Source organism: Xyrauchen texanus, chromosome 48 (genome assembly GCF_025860055.1).
Source record: "Xyrauchen texanus isolate HMW12.3.18 chromosome 48, RBS_HiC_50CHRs, whole genome shotgun sequence".
Classification (NCBI taxonomy): domain Eukaryota; kingdom Metazoa; phylum Chordata; class Actinopteri; order Cypriniformes; family Catostomidae; genus Xyrauchen; species Xyrauchen texanus.
Genome location: NC_068323.1, coordinates 14,078,688 through 14,096,092, shown reverse-complemented (window position 1 = coordinate 14,096,092; position 17,405 = coordinate 14,078,688). Strand labels below are relative to the sequence as shown.

Sequence of the window (17,405 nt, the reverse complement as noted above, 5' to 3'; positions counted from 1 at the left end):
TTTTATTCCCTTTCACACAAATCATGAGTAAAACGAGATTATCAGTTCGTAAACAACATTGTCATAGATTACATTTTTATGATGACACTCTTGATTAGATTTAGATTTAGGTTTAAGGTAGTGAGGTTGGTTTTTGATTAGATTGAGCGTTAACGTTAAAAATCTCATCTGATTCAGAGAAGATTTAACCTACATTTAGTGCCACCCACTGGACATTTCATCTCGGAACTGCTGTCATACGAGTAAGGAGCCAAGTAACATATTTTTTTATGTATTTTTTTTTTCAAAAATATCACCAGTCACATTATTTATTGTGAGAACAAGCTTGAATGATGTCAGACCTGAATGGGTGTTTACATTGTATTGCAATTCTAATCTATCGTTGTTTGCTGTAATGTAGTCTAAACAATTTCTAAACAACTATTTGGCTATTGATTAATGAAGTTCTAAACAAAAGTTTGTGAGGAGCCCGATCATTCAAACCTGTCAATCACAGCACTAGCATATACAACACCGATCAGCCACAACATTAAAACCACCTACCTAATATTGTGTTGGTCCCCCTCATGCCGCCAAAACAGCACCAACCTGCATCTCAGAATAGTATTCTTCTCACCACAATTGTAGAGCGGTTATCTGAGTTACCGTAGACTTTGTCAGTTCAAACCAGTCTGGCCATTCTCTGTTGGCCTCTCTCATTAACAAGGTATTTCCTTCTGCAGAAAATTTTGAGTAAATTCTAGAGACTGTTGTGTGTAAAAATCCCAGTAGATCAGCAGTTACAGAAATACTCAAACCAGCCCATCTGGAACCAACAATCATCCATGCGATTATCTAATCAGCCAATCGTGTGGCAGCAGTGCATTAAATCATGCAGATTCAGGTCAGGAGCTTCAGTTAATGTTCACATCAACCATCAAAATGGGGAGAAAATGTGATCTCAGTGATTTGGACCATGGCATGATTGTTGGTGTCACATGGGCTGGTTTGAGTATTTCTGTAACTGCTGATCTTCTGGGATTTTCACACACAACAGTCTCTAGAATTTACTCAGAATGGTGCCAAAAACAAAAAACATCCAGTAAGCGACAGTTCTGTGGATGGAAATGTCTTGTTAATGAGAGAGGTCAACATCTCTGAATACTATTCTGAGATGCGGGTTGGCACTCATTTGGTAGCACGAGGGGGACATACACAAAATTTGGCAGGTGGTTTTAATGTTGTGGCTGATTGGTGTATGAGCAACCACATACCATAGTCCCAGGACAATTCTTCCGGCATCTCGCCTCCTCCCCAACGGCGCCTTATTCCCCTGCATTGTAACCTTCCCTAATCCATTCCGTAGTGTGTGTTTGTGTGTGTGTGTGTGTGTGTGTGTGTGTGTGTGTGTGTGTGTGTGTGTGTGTGTGTGTGTGTGTGTGTGTGTGTGTGTGTGTGTGTTGGGGGTTGTTTCCTGAGCTTAAATTGTGTCTCGATCTCGAGCCCCTCTATCCGAGACAGCAATCCAAATTAGTTTACCATTAAAAGCTAATGGCTGGATGGGCAGGCAAATGCATTTTTTAATATTTTTGAGGGATTTTTGTTCTTGTGAGATCAAGCTCGAACAAAGCCAGTCTTGAATGGTTGTTTACATTGGATTGCAATTAAAATCTATCACCATTATTTTTTTAAATATTTTGTTGTAATATCTATATGATATCTAAACAACCTTTTGGCTATTGATTAATACAATTTATTACCTACGTGAACTGAGTGACATCTGACAAAATGGAAAGTTGTTTCAGAGATGGAGCGAGACAAACATCTGTTTTCATTGGAATAACGTCCATTGTTGAATTGTAAACAAAAAGAAGAGGATTGTGTATTAAGAAAGTAAATAGATGTTGATTTTAATTTTAAGCAGATTTTAATTTTAAGATTGACTTAAAGAAAATTTGATATAATGAATGGATCTGTCTTTCACAGCCATGATTTCATTTGTGTCCAATTAAAAATGCCATCTACTTTCTGCCATCAAAAGTCTATGAAGAACACAGTGGATTATTAGAATTACTTGATGTACAAACGTATTCTCATGTACAGTGCATGTTAACTAGCATGTAGACATGTTCATGCATGAGCGAGGCAGTTCTAGAACTATTAGTCATATAGCCTAGATCCATATATGTCTATTTGAATATAACCAGTCAGAGTAGATGCTATATTAAATTTCATATGAATACATTTCACTGTGAGGAATAGAAGTACAGTCGGTTTAATATTTGTACATTTGCGTACTTTGAGTGCCAATAATTTAGTCTATGAAACATTAAAAATACATCTTTTGACAAATTTCAAGTGGTTAAAATGTTAACCGGAGAAATGTAGGTTTAGGACCTGAAGGCATTACGCTAAATCGAACGCATTGCATCACTCACAGCCTCGTTTATGTTTGCGTCCAATTAAATGTGGTGTTTATTCTTACAAAGCTCTATAGATGAGCACAGTGACATTATTAAAAGAGACTTATGAACACATCTTCTGTGTGATGCTAATAAACTGTCATGCAGATATATTTGTGCACAATGGAGGTGCTCCTCGATTGTATAGTTATTTAGCCTAGATCTAAGAATGTCTGTTTCAATATAACCATGATCTATAAAAAAAAACGCTCTGCCCTGATAGCTGTCACATTGCAAAGGGAAAAATAATGTAAAAAAAAAAAAAGAAGTTTCGCTGTCAAAACCATGAAGGAAGCATCAACTTAATGTTTGAAAGGGAAAAATGAATTCAATTCAATTCTTCTGCTCTGAACTACCGTGTCCCTTAAGGACTACAATAATATGTGCGTCTATCCCTCCATTAGAATGAGCCAGACCGACAGCTATTGAAATGTTGCGAGTGTGCTTGTGACAGCCCTCTGACTGTGAAGATGGACGCTTTCACTAAACATAGGATGACACATTTTTCTCTATTTCCGCTCTACTTTCTCTACTCTATGAAGCACTGCCTATCCATCATAACCGCATGTAGCCTGTGTGCATCTAGTAACTTTTCTTTCTCTTTCTGTCTCTCACTGCTTCTCTCTGCCAGTGTTACCCATAGAAAAATGTTATTGCTCAGAGGTTGCTCTTTCGTGGAACCAGAGTTATGTTTCCTTTGAAGGTTCCACCTCTTCTCCTAATATTAGGAGACCCAAATAAAACAGTCGTTGACATACAGTAAAAGTGTTTAGCTTTAAAATTATTTTGATAGCATACCTTAGCTCAGATAATTTTGTCTTGGAAGAGTTTGATGAAAAATATACTGGCGGCCATAAGTTTGGAATAATGTACAGATTTTGCTCTTATAGAAAGAAATTGGTACTTTTATTCATCAAAGTGGCATTCAACTAATCACAATGTATAGTCAGGACATATTACAATTTGAAGAAAAAATATTCGGAATTTCTTAAACTACTTCAACGAGTTCTCATCATTTAATCCTCCATGTACAGCAATGACAGCAATGACAGCTTTGCAGATCCTTGACATTCTAGCTGTCAGTTTGTCCAGATACTCAGGTGACATTTCACCGCACACTTCCTGTAGCACTTGCCATAGATGTGAATGTCTTGTCGGGCACGTCTCAAGCACCTTACAGTCTATCTGATCCCACAAAAGCTCAATGAGGTTAAGATCCACAACACTCTTTTCCAATTATCTGTTGTTCAATGTCTGTGTTTCTTTGCCCACTCTAACCTTTTCTTTTTGTTTTTCTGTTTCAAAAGTGGCTTTTTCTTTGCATTTCTTCCCATAACTCCTGCACCCCTCTCTCTTCTCTTAACTGTTGTACATGAAACTGGTGTTGAGCGGGTAGAATTCAATGAAGCTGTCAGTAGAGGACATGTGAGGCGTCTATTTCTCAAACTAGAGACTCTGATGTACTTATCCTCTTGTTTAGTTGTACATCTGGCCTTCCACTTCTCTTTCTGTCCTTGTTGGAGCCAGTTGTCCTTCACCTTTGAAGACTGTGGTGTACACCTTTGTATAAAATCTTCAGTTTTTTGGCAATTTCAAGCATGGTATAGCCTTCATTCCTCAAAACAATGATTGTCTGACTAGTTTCTAGAGAAAGCTGTTTCATCTTTGACCTAATATTGACCTTAAGACCTTAAGACTTGTGGCAAATTTGCGGCAAGTTTGCAGCAAGTTAATTGTTTTTGTAAAAGAGTGTACTTTTTTGTAAAAGTTACGTAAGGTATGGCAATCAATTAAAGACAATTATATATAAGCAGGTACATGATTACAAACGTACGTAGTGCAAAATGGCAAATAGCAGCCATTTCTATATTTATTTCTGTCCAATTTACACTGCAGCCTGTTATTACTTAGGCAAATCATTTTAAATAAAAAATGTTTTTCTTGCTGTCTAGCAATGAGTAATGCTTTACACTCTTGACTATCTAGCTAGTAAATACACAAGAAGTTGCTAACACCTCGCAAGCAAGACTGACTAGCTAACAATATTTTCCCCTTGCCAGTGCTCTTTTATTCCTTCATGTTAACTTAAGGCAAATTTGAATGATGTTCCATTTTAGCTTGCTAGCATGCATGCTTAACTTACCACGCGCCCCATTGAGAGTGAGAACCACTAATTGTGACCATGAGGAGGTTACTTCATGAGACTGTACCCTCCCTATCAACCGGGCCAATTTGGTTGCTTAGGAGACCTGTCTGGAGTCACTCAGCATACCCTGGGTTCGAACTTGTGACTCCAGGGGTGGTATTTATGTACAAATTGCATTCGATTTTTTTCAAAGATTTAAAAATAAAAGTACAAAATAGTATTTTGTATTCCAAATGTGTATTTCAAATAAGTTACATGTATCTGAAATACTGCCAATCTCTGTTCTAAGAATGCGTAAATGTGTACGTGTCAGATGGATGCTTTTGGAGCATCTCACTTTGGTTGTGTCGCCTCATAATCAGCATTTGTTTTAGGTGGCTTTGTCAAGTTAAACGTAGTTTGAAACTTAGAAAAACACATGAGATCCCTGCATTCAAATTTGCACTCCATCCAGCTATTTAGAGGCAAGAACGCATCCTTATCTTTTGCTGTTGCTAACAAGCCTGAGTGTAGGGATGGGCAGATCGATCCTAAAGTATCGATACTTCCAATACTGATGTTGTATCAATAATATTCTCGCACAAAAATATTGATTCTAACATTCTTTTTTAAACTAGGGATATTAACATTTGATTACCATGAATATGAACAATAATCATAATCTTCAAAGTGAAATAAAAAGGATTAGGCTATAGTAGCAAATACGTGTGCAGGATGGGAACTATTTCTTCTTCTGCTCATCTTAACGTGAATGCTGAAAGACAAAAGCGATTCTGCCATCACAAGGTTCATTCAAACAAGAGGGATCAGTGCCTTGTAGAGGTAATGATAGAAAATCAGAGAAACAGCTCTTCTGTTTGAAATTATTGGTATCGGATCGAAAAGAAAATAAGTGGTATCGCCCATCCCTACCTGAGTTTGGTTTGTTCTATGAAAAGCTGCATGTGGCCTATACATCTAGTGTTATGCTTACTGCCCCCTGCTGAAAACAGGTGGTACTTCAAGCTTGAATTGCTCTGATGGTAGGAACATTCCTTATTACTGTCCAGGAACATGTTTAATTGCATTATTTTTTATATAATTAATCACCTAGAATAACGTGTTAAATTGACAGCCCTTTGAAATATCTGTCGATTGTTTGCAGACTTTGGGATCTTGGCAAAAAAAAGAGCACACTTTGACGCATTGTTAAAGGTGTACTCAATAATTTTTTCTTCCTTAAAAGTTGCACTGTTTAAGAAATCAACTGTAACTTTGTCACATATGTATAATATCATGAGCACTCACATGAGATGAAGACTTCAGACATATCAGTATCCATATAAAAGCTGTTTTATTCTTTATGGAGAGGGTTCCCCTGTGGGGGGTGGCCTTGTTTGGATCACATGACCAGTCAACTTGCTTAATCTCAGTAACTGCCCTATTATTGGACGCATTCACTCATTCATTGAATTAATCATGGCTGACTGTGAATAGAGAATTTCTACAATGGCATCAATAACTGAGAACTATTGTGTTTGAACAATGCTGCATCCACACCACTTGGTGTCAATGTACAAGATGATTTCAAAAAAATATGAAAATCTAAATATAGGAATAATTCAACTAAAATGAAACGAGAAAGCACTGAAAAAAAAATTAAAAAGTAAAAACTATTGAAAACTAAATTAAATTGAAAGGACAATAATATTTTTTATTAAATTGTCACAACTATAATAACCCTACCTCTCCTGTCTTTGTTTTTTCCCTGTCTCTTTCTGGCAGCTGATGCAACAGCAGGCGGCCCTCATGGCTGCCAGTCACGGAGGCTATCTGGCACCCAGTGTGGCCTTTCCCACCACCCAGATCCACCAGATGGGGGCGCTCAACATCAACAGCCTGCCACCCACAACCATGACCCCGGTGTCGGGTGAGTTTCATCAAACACTGGGTGAGCAACAGTTCTTCATTTCTTCTATTATTGGATGGGGTACAAAATGAGATATCGGGTTAGTTTTCAGACTATTGCATAGTGCACACAAAACTGGAAAGCACTTGTGATTTGTGATAAGTAATTCATATTTTAGGTTCCAGAAGTGAAAGACTGTAAATGTTAAATGTGTATATCTACTAAAGAGTAATTTGTCAAGTTTTAGGAGTAGACTGGCTTAAAAATGGCAAGCTCGATTTTGTGTGTTGTTGCGGTTCAAAATGTGTCAGACTGCAATTCATAACAACTCAAGTATGTTTTGCATTCTTAAAATTAAGAATAATAAAATAAGTGGTGCTTTAGCGGACATTAGCGTGAACTTTCCGCTTCTACTGGGAGTTTTATCATTCAAGTAAAGTACTGTCATGGTTGAGCAAAAGTTTAAAGATACTATTGCTGATGAAATAAGTTAAAGTCAATATATTGATAGCAACTTACCTGTATAATAACACATTCAATTGACAGACTTTGGAAGGTAACGTTATCGCCCCGTTGAGGTCTGATGTTTTTATTGCCACTCAAGAACACAAGTTCAACTGGACCGTGTTGGCAATAGGGATGTACACGGCTACCATTTTTAAGGTGGTTTCACAACCGGTTAATAGGTTAATGGAATTTCCTCAAACACAACCCAAAGTTTTTGCTCAGTGAAAATCAACCTGAAATCATGGTTAATGATATAACAGTCACATGAAGTCCCTTTTTGCAACCTGAACTTCTTCAGAACACAGCAAATCTTAATTTATTTTTTAAATCCATAGATCCAATCCTCAATGGTCAGTAGATGTGCCTAATTTGCCAAGTTCATGGCCAAGTGTTTTCAGAACTTTGCTGCCGCAAGGCTGTTTCTAGACAGCTTAGGTTACCACCAGTGGGTTCTTGTCCAAGTGGGCAGTTTGGGGCCAGAAGAGTTTGCAAAGTGGACCATACTTTATCTTTGGTTAATAGCCTGGCTATGTGAGACTACCATCGCATGGGTAACTGCGCACTTAATATGGCTGGTTTTAACTGGTATGGCAGTTTCATATGCATTGGTTGCATTTGATGTCTACAAGATAATCTTCAAACACAAGTGCCATACTGTAATTTGAACAAGCCAGCATTTCCCCTGCATTTCACATTTTTACTGACATTAACGCAAATGCAGACATTTCCTAAGTGACATGCACACCAGAAACACAATTACCTCTCATCCATTGCAGTGCTTTCATAATCAGGACGAACAACCTCTCTAATTGTTATTCCAGACACCCGTTATCATACAATCTAAACAAACATGAGATCTTATTGGATAATGGCCACCTTACTGCATTTACTTATGCAATAGTCTTTTCTAATCCCTTACGAAAACATGCCACCCCGTGAATTATGCTCAGTGTTAACAAAGCTCATTTCTCTTTTGTCAACAGCACTGCTGTACCAATTTACACCATACACCACGAACCGCACAATATAATTTGTCATTCTCGGTAAAGTGTGTAGTTTAGCAACTTACTAGTGGTTCGCAGCTAACTGGCCGACCAATTTCAAAACACATTATTAGTTCTGTGGAGTGAAAAAATGTTTTTTTATGCAAAGTGAAAACAAAGCAGTGGCAGAAGCTTTATTACTTTGGGGGGGTGGGCAGGATACTCCCATTGGCATCTCATATAGGTTTAATATGGTCCCATCTTTTACAAGCCGCAATGCAGTCCCGTAAAAGCCTTGTCCATTTAAAGCTCTCGAGCTGTCAAGCTGCACTCCACCGTAAGACCGAGGCTATCCATGTGTGGCATTACATGCAAATGTGCTTACTTGCTACTTCAAATATTAAGTCAGACAGACAGGACAGTTTGTCAAATATTATGTCACGACACATGCAATGAAAAACATGCACTTTTTCCATCACAGATCATTCAAGGACTCTAATGAAATGCACGTTTGTTTTAGTGGCACTGACTACATTAGCAATCTGGAAATTCACAAGACTGTGGGGCTGCAACTGTTGCTAGTCAGAATTTTGTGTTGATGCAACTACCTATGAGATTGTTTTTCCTTATAAATGGAAGCAAAACTTATCTATCTATCTATCTATCTATCTATCTATCTATCTATCTATCTATCTATCTATCTATCTATCTATCTATCTGTCACTCTGTCTTTCTGTCTGTCTGTCATCTATCTACCTACCTACCCACCTGTACATATTCATGCGATTATCTAATCAGCCAATCGTGTGGCAGCAGTGCAATGTATAAAATCATGCAGATATGGGTCAGGAACTTCAGTTAATGTTCACATCAACTGTCAGTATGGGGAAAAATGAGACCTCAGTGATATAGACTGTGGCATGATTGTTGGTGCCAGATGTGCTGGTTTGAGTATTTATGTAACTGCTGATCTCCTGGGATTTTTATGCACAACCGTCTCTAGAATTTACTCAGAAAAACAAACAAAAAACATCCAGTGAGCGGCAGTTCTGTGGATGGAAATGCCTTGTTGACGAGAGAGGTCAACGGAGAATGGCCAGACTGATTTGAGATGATATAAAGGCTACGGTAACTTAGATAACCCTTCTGTACAATTGTAATGAGCAGAATAGCATCTCAGAATGCACAACACGTTGAACCTTGAGGCGGATGGGCTTCACAGCAGAAGACTATGTTGGGTTCCACTTATGTCAGCCATGAAAAGGAAACTGAGGCTGCAGTGGGCCTTCCATTTGTGTACCTCAGCAAAAATCCAGATTTGTCCGACCAGGCAATGTTTTTCCAATCATCTATTGTCCAGTTTTGGTGAGCCTGTGCCCTCAGTTTCCAACCATGCAGCTGCTGGGTGAATTGGCTTTTCTTACACTGACTTAATTGAAAGAGACTAGCAGAGCTGTGCAGATCTCATGTGGATGAGAGCTGTGCTGAAATATGCAGAGCATTCGACACGCTTGTGTGTGTGTGTGTGTGTGCGTGTGTGTGTGTGTGTGTGTGTGTGTGTGTGTGTGTTTGTGCGTATGTGTGTGTGTTTGTGTGCATGCGTGCTCTGTTGATTGCCTTCCATTATTGAACCTATTGGAATCTGTTGCATTATTAATCCTGGATGATATAGCATGGTTGGCGTTCACAATTTTTCAAGGACTACAATAAATAAGATATACTTATGTTTTTTTTCTAGTTCATTCATCATTTGCATGTCGCTGGCAGGAACAGCACCTCTGCTTTATTCAATACATCTGCTATAAAGGATAGATGCACACTTGCATATTGATTGTCACTAATATGTAAATCATTATGGAAGCACATACTACACTGCCAGGAATCCAGCTAGATATTAGAATTTAAAGGGATAGTTCACCGAAAAATGAAAATTCTGTCATCATTTGAATATGAGTAAATGATTGAGGCTGATTAATGATGACAGAATTTCATTTTTGGAGTGAAATATCCCTTTTTTTGTGGTTTGAATCTCTCTTTATTTGTGGGAATAAACAGAATAAATGTTTTGGATGCCAAAATAATCAGGCTTTTAAAATTGACTGCACAGTTGATCTATTGTGATGCAAAAACGCCTGCTTTACATTCCTCGATCATGAAGTGGTTTTCAGGGAATTGTGCCTCAATGTGAAGACATCTGGCAAGAGTACAATTGAAAGCCAGAACAGCTGTCACATCGTCTGAAGCTACATTCAGATCTCCATCTTTTAGTTAATGCACAATGGCAGAATATTATTCTGGGAAATAACCTCAATGTTGGAAATAACTGTAACACAAAATAACAGTGTTCGCAAAATACTCAGCAGACAAAGAGGGGTGAAACAATAGACTTCGTCTGGAACATATCACAATATGGACCACAATGAGCCATTTTAAGAACATCAGAAATAACATTATGAGGTCATTAACGCCTCTCTATCAGAAGACTTGCAGACTTGAGTGAGATTTAAGATGACATTTATTTGATGAATATAAAACAGAAAAGTAATGTCTCTCTTTGGCGTAGGCCCCGTCTGGCAGTCTGAAGAAGTTGTACTCAGAACCGTCATATCTTGCCGGAGATAGGAGGCAGGGGCAAGGAGCCCACCCCTGTGCGGGACAGGGCTCAACTGGTGGTGGTGGGGTAGTGGAGGTTTCTGCGTTAACACACTGAAACAGCAATGTGATAGATTGTGAGCAGACTTATAAAGCAACAGCTTACCTGTGATTGGCTGGGAATTACCCAGCTAATAGTGCGACGATGTACAGCTGCTAGTCTTCCTGCTAGAACTATGCTGCACTTACATTACCATGAATATTAGAGCTCCAGCATGTTACAGACATGGAAATACCATATTTTTTCTATATATAACATGGTACTAAATGATTACCTTATTCATATATCATGGTATCTACAGTACATGGTACTTCAAAGAATATCATAGTATTACCATGGTACATGCTTATCATTTTCATTATCATTATCATTTTAAAAACACCAGGAATAACATTATGAGATCATGAAACATTAAAACCCTTTTAAAAAGGTTTGTTGTGGTACTATGGTACAGTGATGGTATCAGATGGTAAACCCAGACTACTTTGACATATACCATGATACTGAATGATTATTGTTTTCAATAACTGTATTTACAAGGTACTCCAAAGTACATTAGTTTTACCATGGTACATGTTAACCATTTTAAGAACAACCGAAACAAAACTGAGATAATAAAATATTAAAACCCTTTAAAAAAGCACTGTGGCAGTACCATAGTAGAATACTGTACATTGATGGTAATACAATGATACTGTATTCATATACCATATTTACATGGTATTCCAAAGTATGTAAAAAAATATTATGGTTTTACCATAGTATATGTCTTGAAAACATGTTTTTTCAATTATATCTTTTTTTAAATACACTGTGTACAATGTACATTGGATTTTTTTTTTTTATGTGTTTATGCTGCCTTTAAATTTTAAGTTGTGTCATCTTAGGAGGGAAAGTTGATTAAACATAACAACATTAATCAATATAACTTGTTAAATGAGCTTATTGTCTTTTTAGGGAAACTTGACTTTCTAAGTTCAATCAACTGAATATAGAAGTTCAATTACTACAAATTACCAGTTTAAAGGATAGTTCACCCAAAAATGTCAATTATCTTATCGTTTAATCACCCTCATGTAGGGCTGCACAATTAATCGTATTTTAATCACAATCACAATTTCTGCCTCTCACAGTTAATTAAGTCTGTGATATTAGTGAGCTAGCAAACAGAAATTATTATCCAGGTAAGTTGCAAATTGTTGCAAATTTGTATAATAGTGTCTAAAGATTATAGACCTAATCACAAGCGTTTTTGAAGTCTATTTTCACCTCACCTAACCAGTCGTGCTCTTTTCAGAAGTTCGCCACTGACCAATCACTTTCACGCATGCGCTGAAATACGGAGCCTCAGATCTTTATGAGTATGTTTTTTATGTGTGTCACTTTGATTGATTTACATGAGGCTTGCATCAGAACGCTGGAACATGCTGTCTTCAGAGACTGTATATGGAGTTAGGATGAAAATCAGTTGCCTTTCAAACTGTTCTCAGACCAGTTTCCTTAAAGGGATAGTTGACTCAAAAAACTTTTGGTCCATACAATGTAAGTGAATGGGTGCCAGAATTTTGAAGCTCCAAAAATCACATAAGTCAGCTTAAAAGTAATCCATAAGACTCCAGTGGTCAAATCAATATCTTAAGAAACAGTATGATAGGTGTGGGTGAGAAACAGATGACTTTCACAGTCTTTTGGTGGTTCACATTCTTCATGCATTCCGCCCCCTACTGGGCAGGGAGAAGAATTTCAAGCAAAAGTGTACTTAAATATTGATCTCTTTCTCACCCACACCTATCATATCACTTCTGAAAATATGGATTATTAACACTGGAGTCATATGGCTGACTTTTATGATTTCTTTATGGGATTTTTGGAGCATCAACATTTTGGCACCCATTCACTTGCATTGTATGGACCTATAGAGCTGAAATATTCTTCTAAAAATCTTCATTTGTGTTCTGCAGAAGGCAAAAGTCATACACATCTGGGATTGCATGAGGGTGAGTAAATGATTACAGAATTTTCATTTTTGGGTGAACTATCCCTTTAAGAATTCCAGTCCTTTAACAACTCTGTCTGTTCATCCATTTACTGATTATGTTCAACCCATTGCACCAGGGTTCTGTGGGTCGAGGAGGAGATAAGAGCATTTCAGCATGTTTGGATGGAGCACCAGAGCCTGCCCAAACTGTGAAAATATAGTATATCGTAATACTGTGGTAGTTTTATGTAACATCTTGAGTTAACTTAAAAACTTTGTCATATTTCCTGTGTTGCTAGTTCCGAACATTTGGACATGGCAAATAGTATTTACAATGAAGAGGATTTGATATCACATTAATGTAAAGATATTGGTTACAGAAATGCCTTCTGTTTGTGGCCTTATATGTGGTTTCATTATCCATTTTGAGTAACCTAGAAACCTGGTTGTCATCATCCACAGGTAACATGACATCTATTGCTGGTTCTGCGGGGCTAAGAGGGGCATTGCCCCCTAGATTTTCCTTGTGTCGGCAGTATGATAGTCTAATTGTCAGCTCCTGGATTAAATGGCTTGAAACTGTACAGTAAGGTTGGTTGTGTTATTTGTCTCTAGGGATAGGTCACCCAAAAATGAAAATTCTGGATCACTTACTCTCCCTCCAAAACCCATATGACTTATAGGGACAGACAACTTCAGTCACTATCACTTTAAATCGACCCTGAAACTGGCTTGATGGGTTTTGTAATGCCTCCGTCCTGCTTTCCCTGTTTAAATGGAGATGTGTCACTGCCAGATGAGTCTGTGCTCTTTGGTTAAGCATATACTGAATGGTTCTGTTGTGTTTAAAGCCTCAGACAAAGTTAATGAGGTGTCAGGTGCCGTATTTGCAAGGCATCCGAGAGGCTCGGAATATGATGGGGACGGTTGAGTTCACCTTGTGAGCCTTCAGGGTCATAAAACCCATTGGCTTTGTTCTCTGTCTCATGGGGCCTGCAAAATAGATATTGCGCTCTTACGAAACCCGAAAGTCATTTGGTACTGAGCAGCTGCACAAAGTTGTGTCTTCTTGAAATGTATGATTGCATGCTGGTGGCTTATTAATAGCCAGTGGTCAAGTGTGGAGATGTCTCATGGACAATGTAGTGGAACAAGATTTCGAAACCTGCCAGAAAAGCGTTTATAGCTATAAATTTAGACTGGCGTGAATATAATCTTTGCATTGCCTTACCCTGCTGAACGAATACAGCTGGTCTTAGATGGTTTAAGTTGGTCTTCGATTAAAGTGCAAGTGACCAAAACCACTATAAAACAGCAAACAAACCAAACTGGCCACACTGGGAGACCAATTAAGACCAGCAAAGAGGCTTAGGCTAGTTTAAACTTAATTATGATAAACCACTTTGGTACCATGTTGTCGCCACTTGATATTCAACGTATAATCTGGGCCCTGAAGCAAAACTAGAAACTGCATCATTCCATGGCAAGACTCTTCTGGTTTAAATAAACATAAGCCTCTCTATAAAAAAATAGGGATGTAATGGAAGTTCGTTATTGTGATTGGTTTGGCTGCAGTGTTAACCGATATGGTACCAGCGTTCCTTGTGTAATTTGCATAATAAATCCTTTTGGTGCATATGGTAAGTCGTTCCTCACTGTAGTCACCATCGGGTGCAAATCAGCACGATGCACCAAGGGCAGATTGCAGTAATGTAAATCCAATTACACTTCCCTAACATGAAATAACAGTATTTGTAGAGTACGCAACAACTCATAGTGCTCAACACACTAACAGGGGTATAAAATAAAAGATTTGTTTAATAACAGATGGATCCATTCTGGACTTTTGAATTGGATGCCAAAATAGACTACATCTGGAACAAGTTATTGTGATGTTAACCACACAGAACCACAGATGGAAGGTTGAAACAGTGCATACTTTGGATTGACTAATCATCAATTAATTCACTTAATCTGTGAATTGCATGCTATACACCAGAACATGGGACCAGCATTTTAAAGCGATAGTTCCCCATAAAATTACAATTCTGTTATGAACTCACAATTATTTTGTTCCTTTCTTTTCTCCTTCCTTTCTAATTCAAAATTAGAATCACAATCACGTTTCCCATTGTTTTACAGTCGCATTGTATGATGAAAATACCAACCTGTTATTCACTCTCAAATCAAATCATTGATCAACTCATGTAAACGGAGACCAAATTAAATATGGTGGCACGTTAGTATCATCAAACCTAACTGGTTCTTGTGCATCTCGTGACTGAACGTCATGACATAAAAGGTTTAAATGTTAGTGATGTGTTGCCATATTTGATTTGGGCTCTGTGTACATGTTTTATGTTGTTAGCTTAGCAGCATGCTAAAGTCAAACTCATGGAGAACCGCAAGTTGGACTGCTCATTCAACTGTAAGTGCTATGTACACCAAGAAAGTTGTTACTTGAGCTTAAATTGTACTTATTTTGTGTTATTGTTAATTCATCATATATTCTGGTCACAGAACTATGCACACATTCGAGTATTAAGTATGTCCGAGCAGGGACTAAAAACAGTTCACGAAACGAAAACCGAAAACAAAAGTTTTTTGCAGAACGTAAACGAAAACGGGAACAAAGTGATTTTCAATTGTGAAAAACCTTTCGTTTTTAGTGCCTCTATCAGAGAAGGTATTCACACTGCTCACCTGCATACCTAAAGAAGATATAATCTGAAAAGTCGAGAACGTTCTTTATCGGATTCAGTACATACTCTGACAGTTCAAGAATTTGTTCACAGCTAGAGCATTTGTTTCTTAGAATGGTAACATGTCTCCACCACCACGCCTCTGATCTTTTGTATGTTAGATTAAGCACTGCAATATGAACTGTAAAAAATACTTCTGAATCATGATTTCTCATTTCAGACTTTTGTAGGCCTAAATGTGGGACTATTAACTTTTACTAACTTTATTGCGTGCACTGACTGCTATCATTTGTCTTGGCTTACCAGCTTTATTTGTTGCCTACTGAGTCCTTCTCATTCCTCAACCAGAACATGATATGAGCTTCTATCACCTGTGAGCTTTTCTATCATTCCTGTGGGCTGGATCCTCCCATCAGTGTTGGGCTTTTCCAAACTGTCACATCACAATGAGACTGTAGATTCAAAACATTATAACAGCACGCAGCTGGTGCATGGCCCACACGTGTGGTCGGTTAGGCTGATGCTGCTTGTTGGACATTCCCGAACAAGCCCTGTCTCCTGGGCTCTGGGAAGAATGGGGCGGAGGCTCCATCTAATTCATCACTGCGGCGTGTGGCAAGCAAACAATCGGAAATTAGAAATAGCACAAACGAAACTAAAGAGCTCTCCGTGGCCCACTGGAATTCCCTCAGATCATAGCAGTGGTAGGCTTGAGTATAGGATTGGGAACCTTTACATTCAACACAAACCTGACTCACACTCTTTCATGCTGTTAGAGAAGTTCGCAAGGTGAACAGTAGATCTTCTTCTTCGCGTAGCACAATCTTTGATTTAGGACCTGGTATTGAGATGCGTTTTGGGCGATTTGATCACAAGTGGTCAAACGTGACACATGGCCATTTACACCTGGTAGTAAAAAGCATCTCTGATTTTGTGATTACATACATAGCCTAACTTGCCACTGTAATACTGCATGTTTATGAATCACAGAAAAATTAAAAATTCACAAAAATATTGGCGCCCCGTTTCTCCAAATAATAGGCTACTTAATCCACTGTAATCCAAGTACCTGAAATAAATTACTCTAGATTAGATTAATAGATAGTAAAAGGGTTCAATAAAAGGTAAGCAATCGACAGAATTTGTGGCATTGTTAATTATCACAAGATTAATTTCGACTTGTTCCTTCCTTTTCTTTAAAACAAGTGAAAATCGAGGTTACAGTGAGGCACTTACAATGGGATCCATTTTTGGAGGGTTTAAATACAGAAATGTGCAGCTTATAATTTTATAAAAGCACTAACATTAGTTCTTCTGTTCAAACTTTTTAAGCTGCAAAATTGTTTAAATTGATATTTTTGTGATATTATGGTGGTATGTTGTCATAGTATCAAAGTTGTAAAACTGGACTCAACAATTAAGCAATTTTATCACACTAAAATCATGTTAACGAGCGTTTACAGATTAGTCCCATTAAATTTTTTCTTTCACTATTCACAATTTTCAATGTTTTTTTTGTTTTTTTAAGAAACAAAATGAATTTTTAATCAACATTATTCCACAAATGTTGTCGATTTGAACACCAGATCAAGAAAATACTTTCCAATTTTGTGTGCAACATGAATCAGACGGTCAGCGAATTGACTGTGGGCGGCCCGAGACTGTGGATTTCAGTCTGAGACTAGGTGAACAGTGCTCCAGCCTATTTGAATCCACTAGTTGCTCAGTCATATTCCTTTAAGGACATTTCTATAGGGTCTTTTACACCAGATTGCAATTGAGGCATGCTGGGGGTTTCCATGACAACCTTGCTCTATATCCAACATTGTGCATGACTACAGATTGAAATGATATCCTATGGGAACTGTTTGCCAGTTTATACTGATGCACGGCCATAGCTCAGAAACATTTAAAGGCTTCAGATCAAACACTTAACACGTGGCCATTGTCCTGACACGTCTAATTGTTTGGGTCTATTTAACATAAGTCATTTGCATATGGCTAAAAAGTATTTATCTAAATCCTTTAAAAACAGATATATAATGTTATATATATTGTTAAATGTGTATTTGGGTAACACTTAATACCTTTGTTTAACCCTCATTGT

At 37.8% G+C, this 17,405-nt stretch overlaps 1 protein-coding gene across 35 annotated transcripts in view; it reads left to right on the top strand.

Annotated features, from left to right (window-relative positions):
- Nucleotides 1-17,405, top strand: part of LOC127639438 (CUGBP Elav-like family member 5) — a 241,953-nt gene that overhangs the window by 214,965 nt on the left and 9,583 nt on the right. For 33 of the 35 annotated variants that reach the window (XM_052121467.1, XM_052121457.1, XM_052121490.1 and 30 more), the window contains one exon: nt 6,352-6,500. In XM_052121467.1, the coding sequence (XP_051977427.1) occupies nt 6,352-6,500 (149 nt within the window). The remainder of the gene's footprint in view (nt 1-6,351; nt 6,501-17,405) is intronic. The other 2 variants (XM_052121455.1, XM_052121458.1) reach the window with 1 other exon arrangement.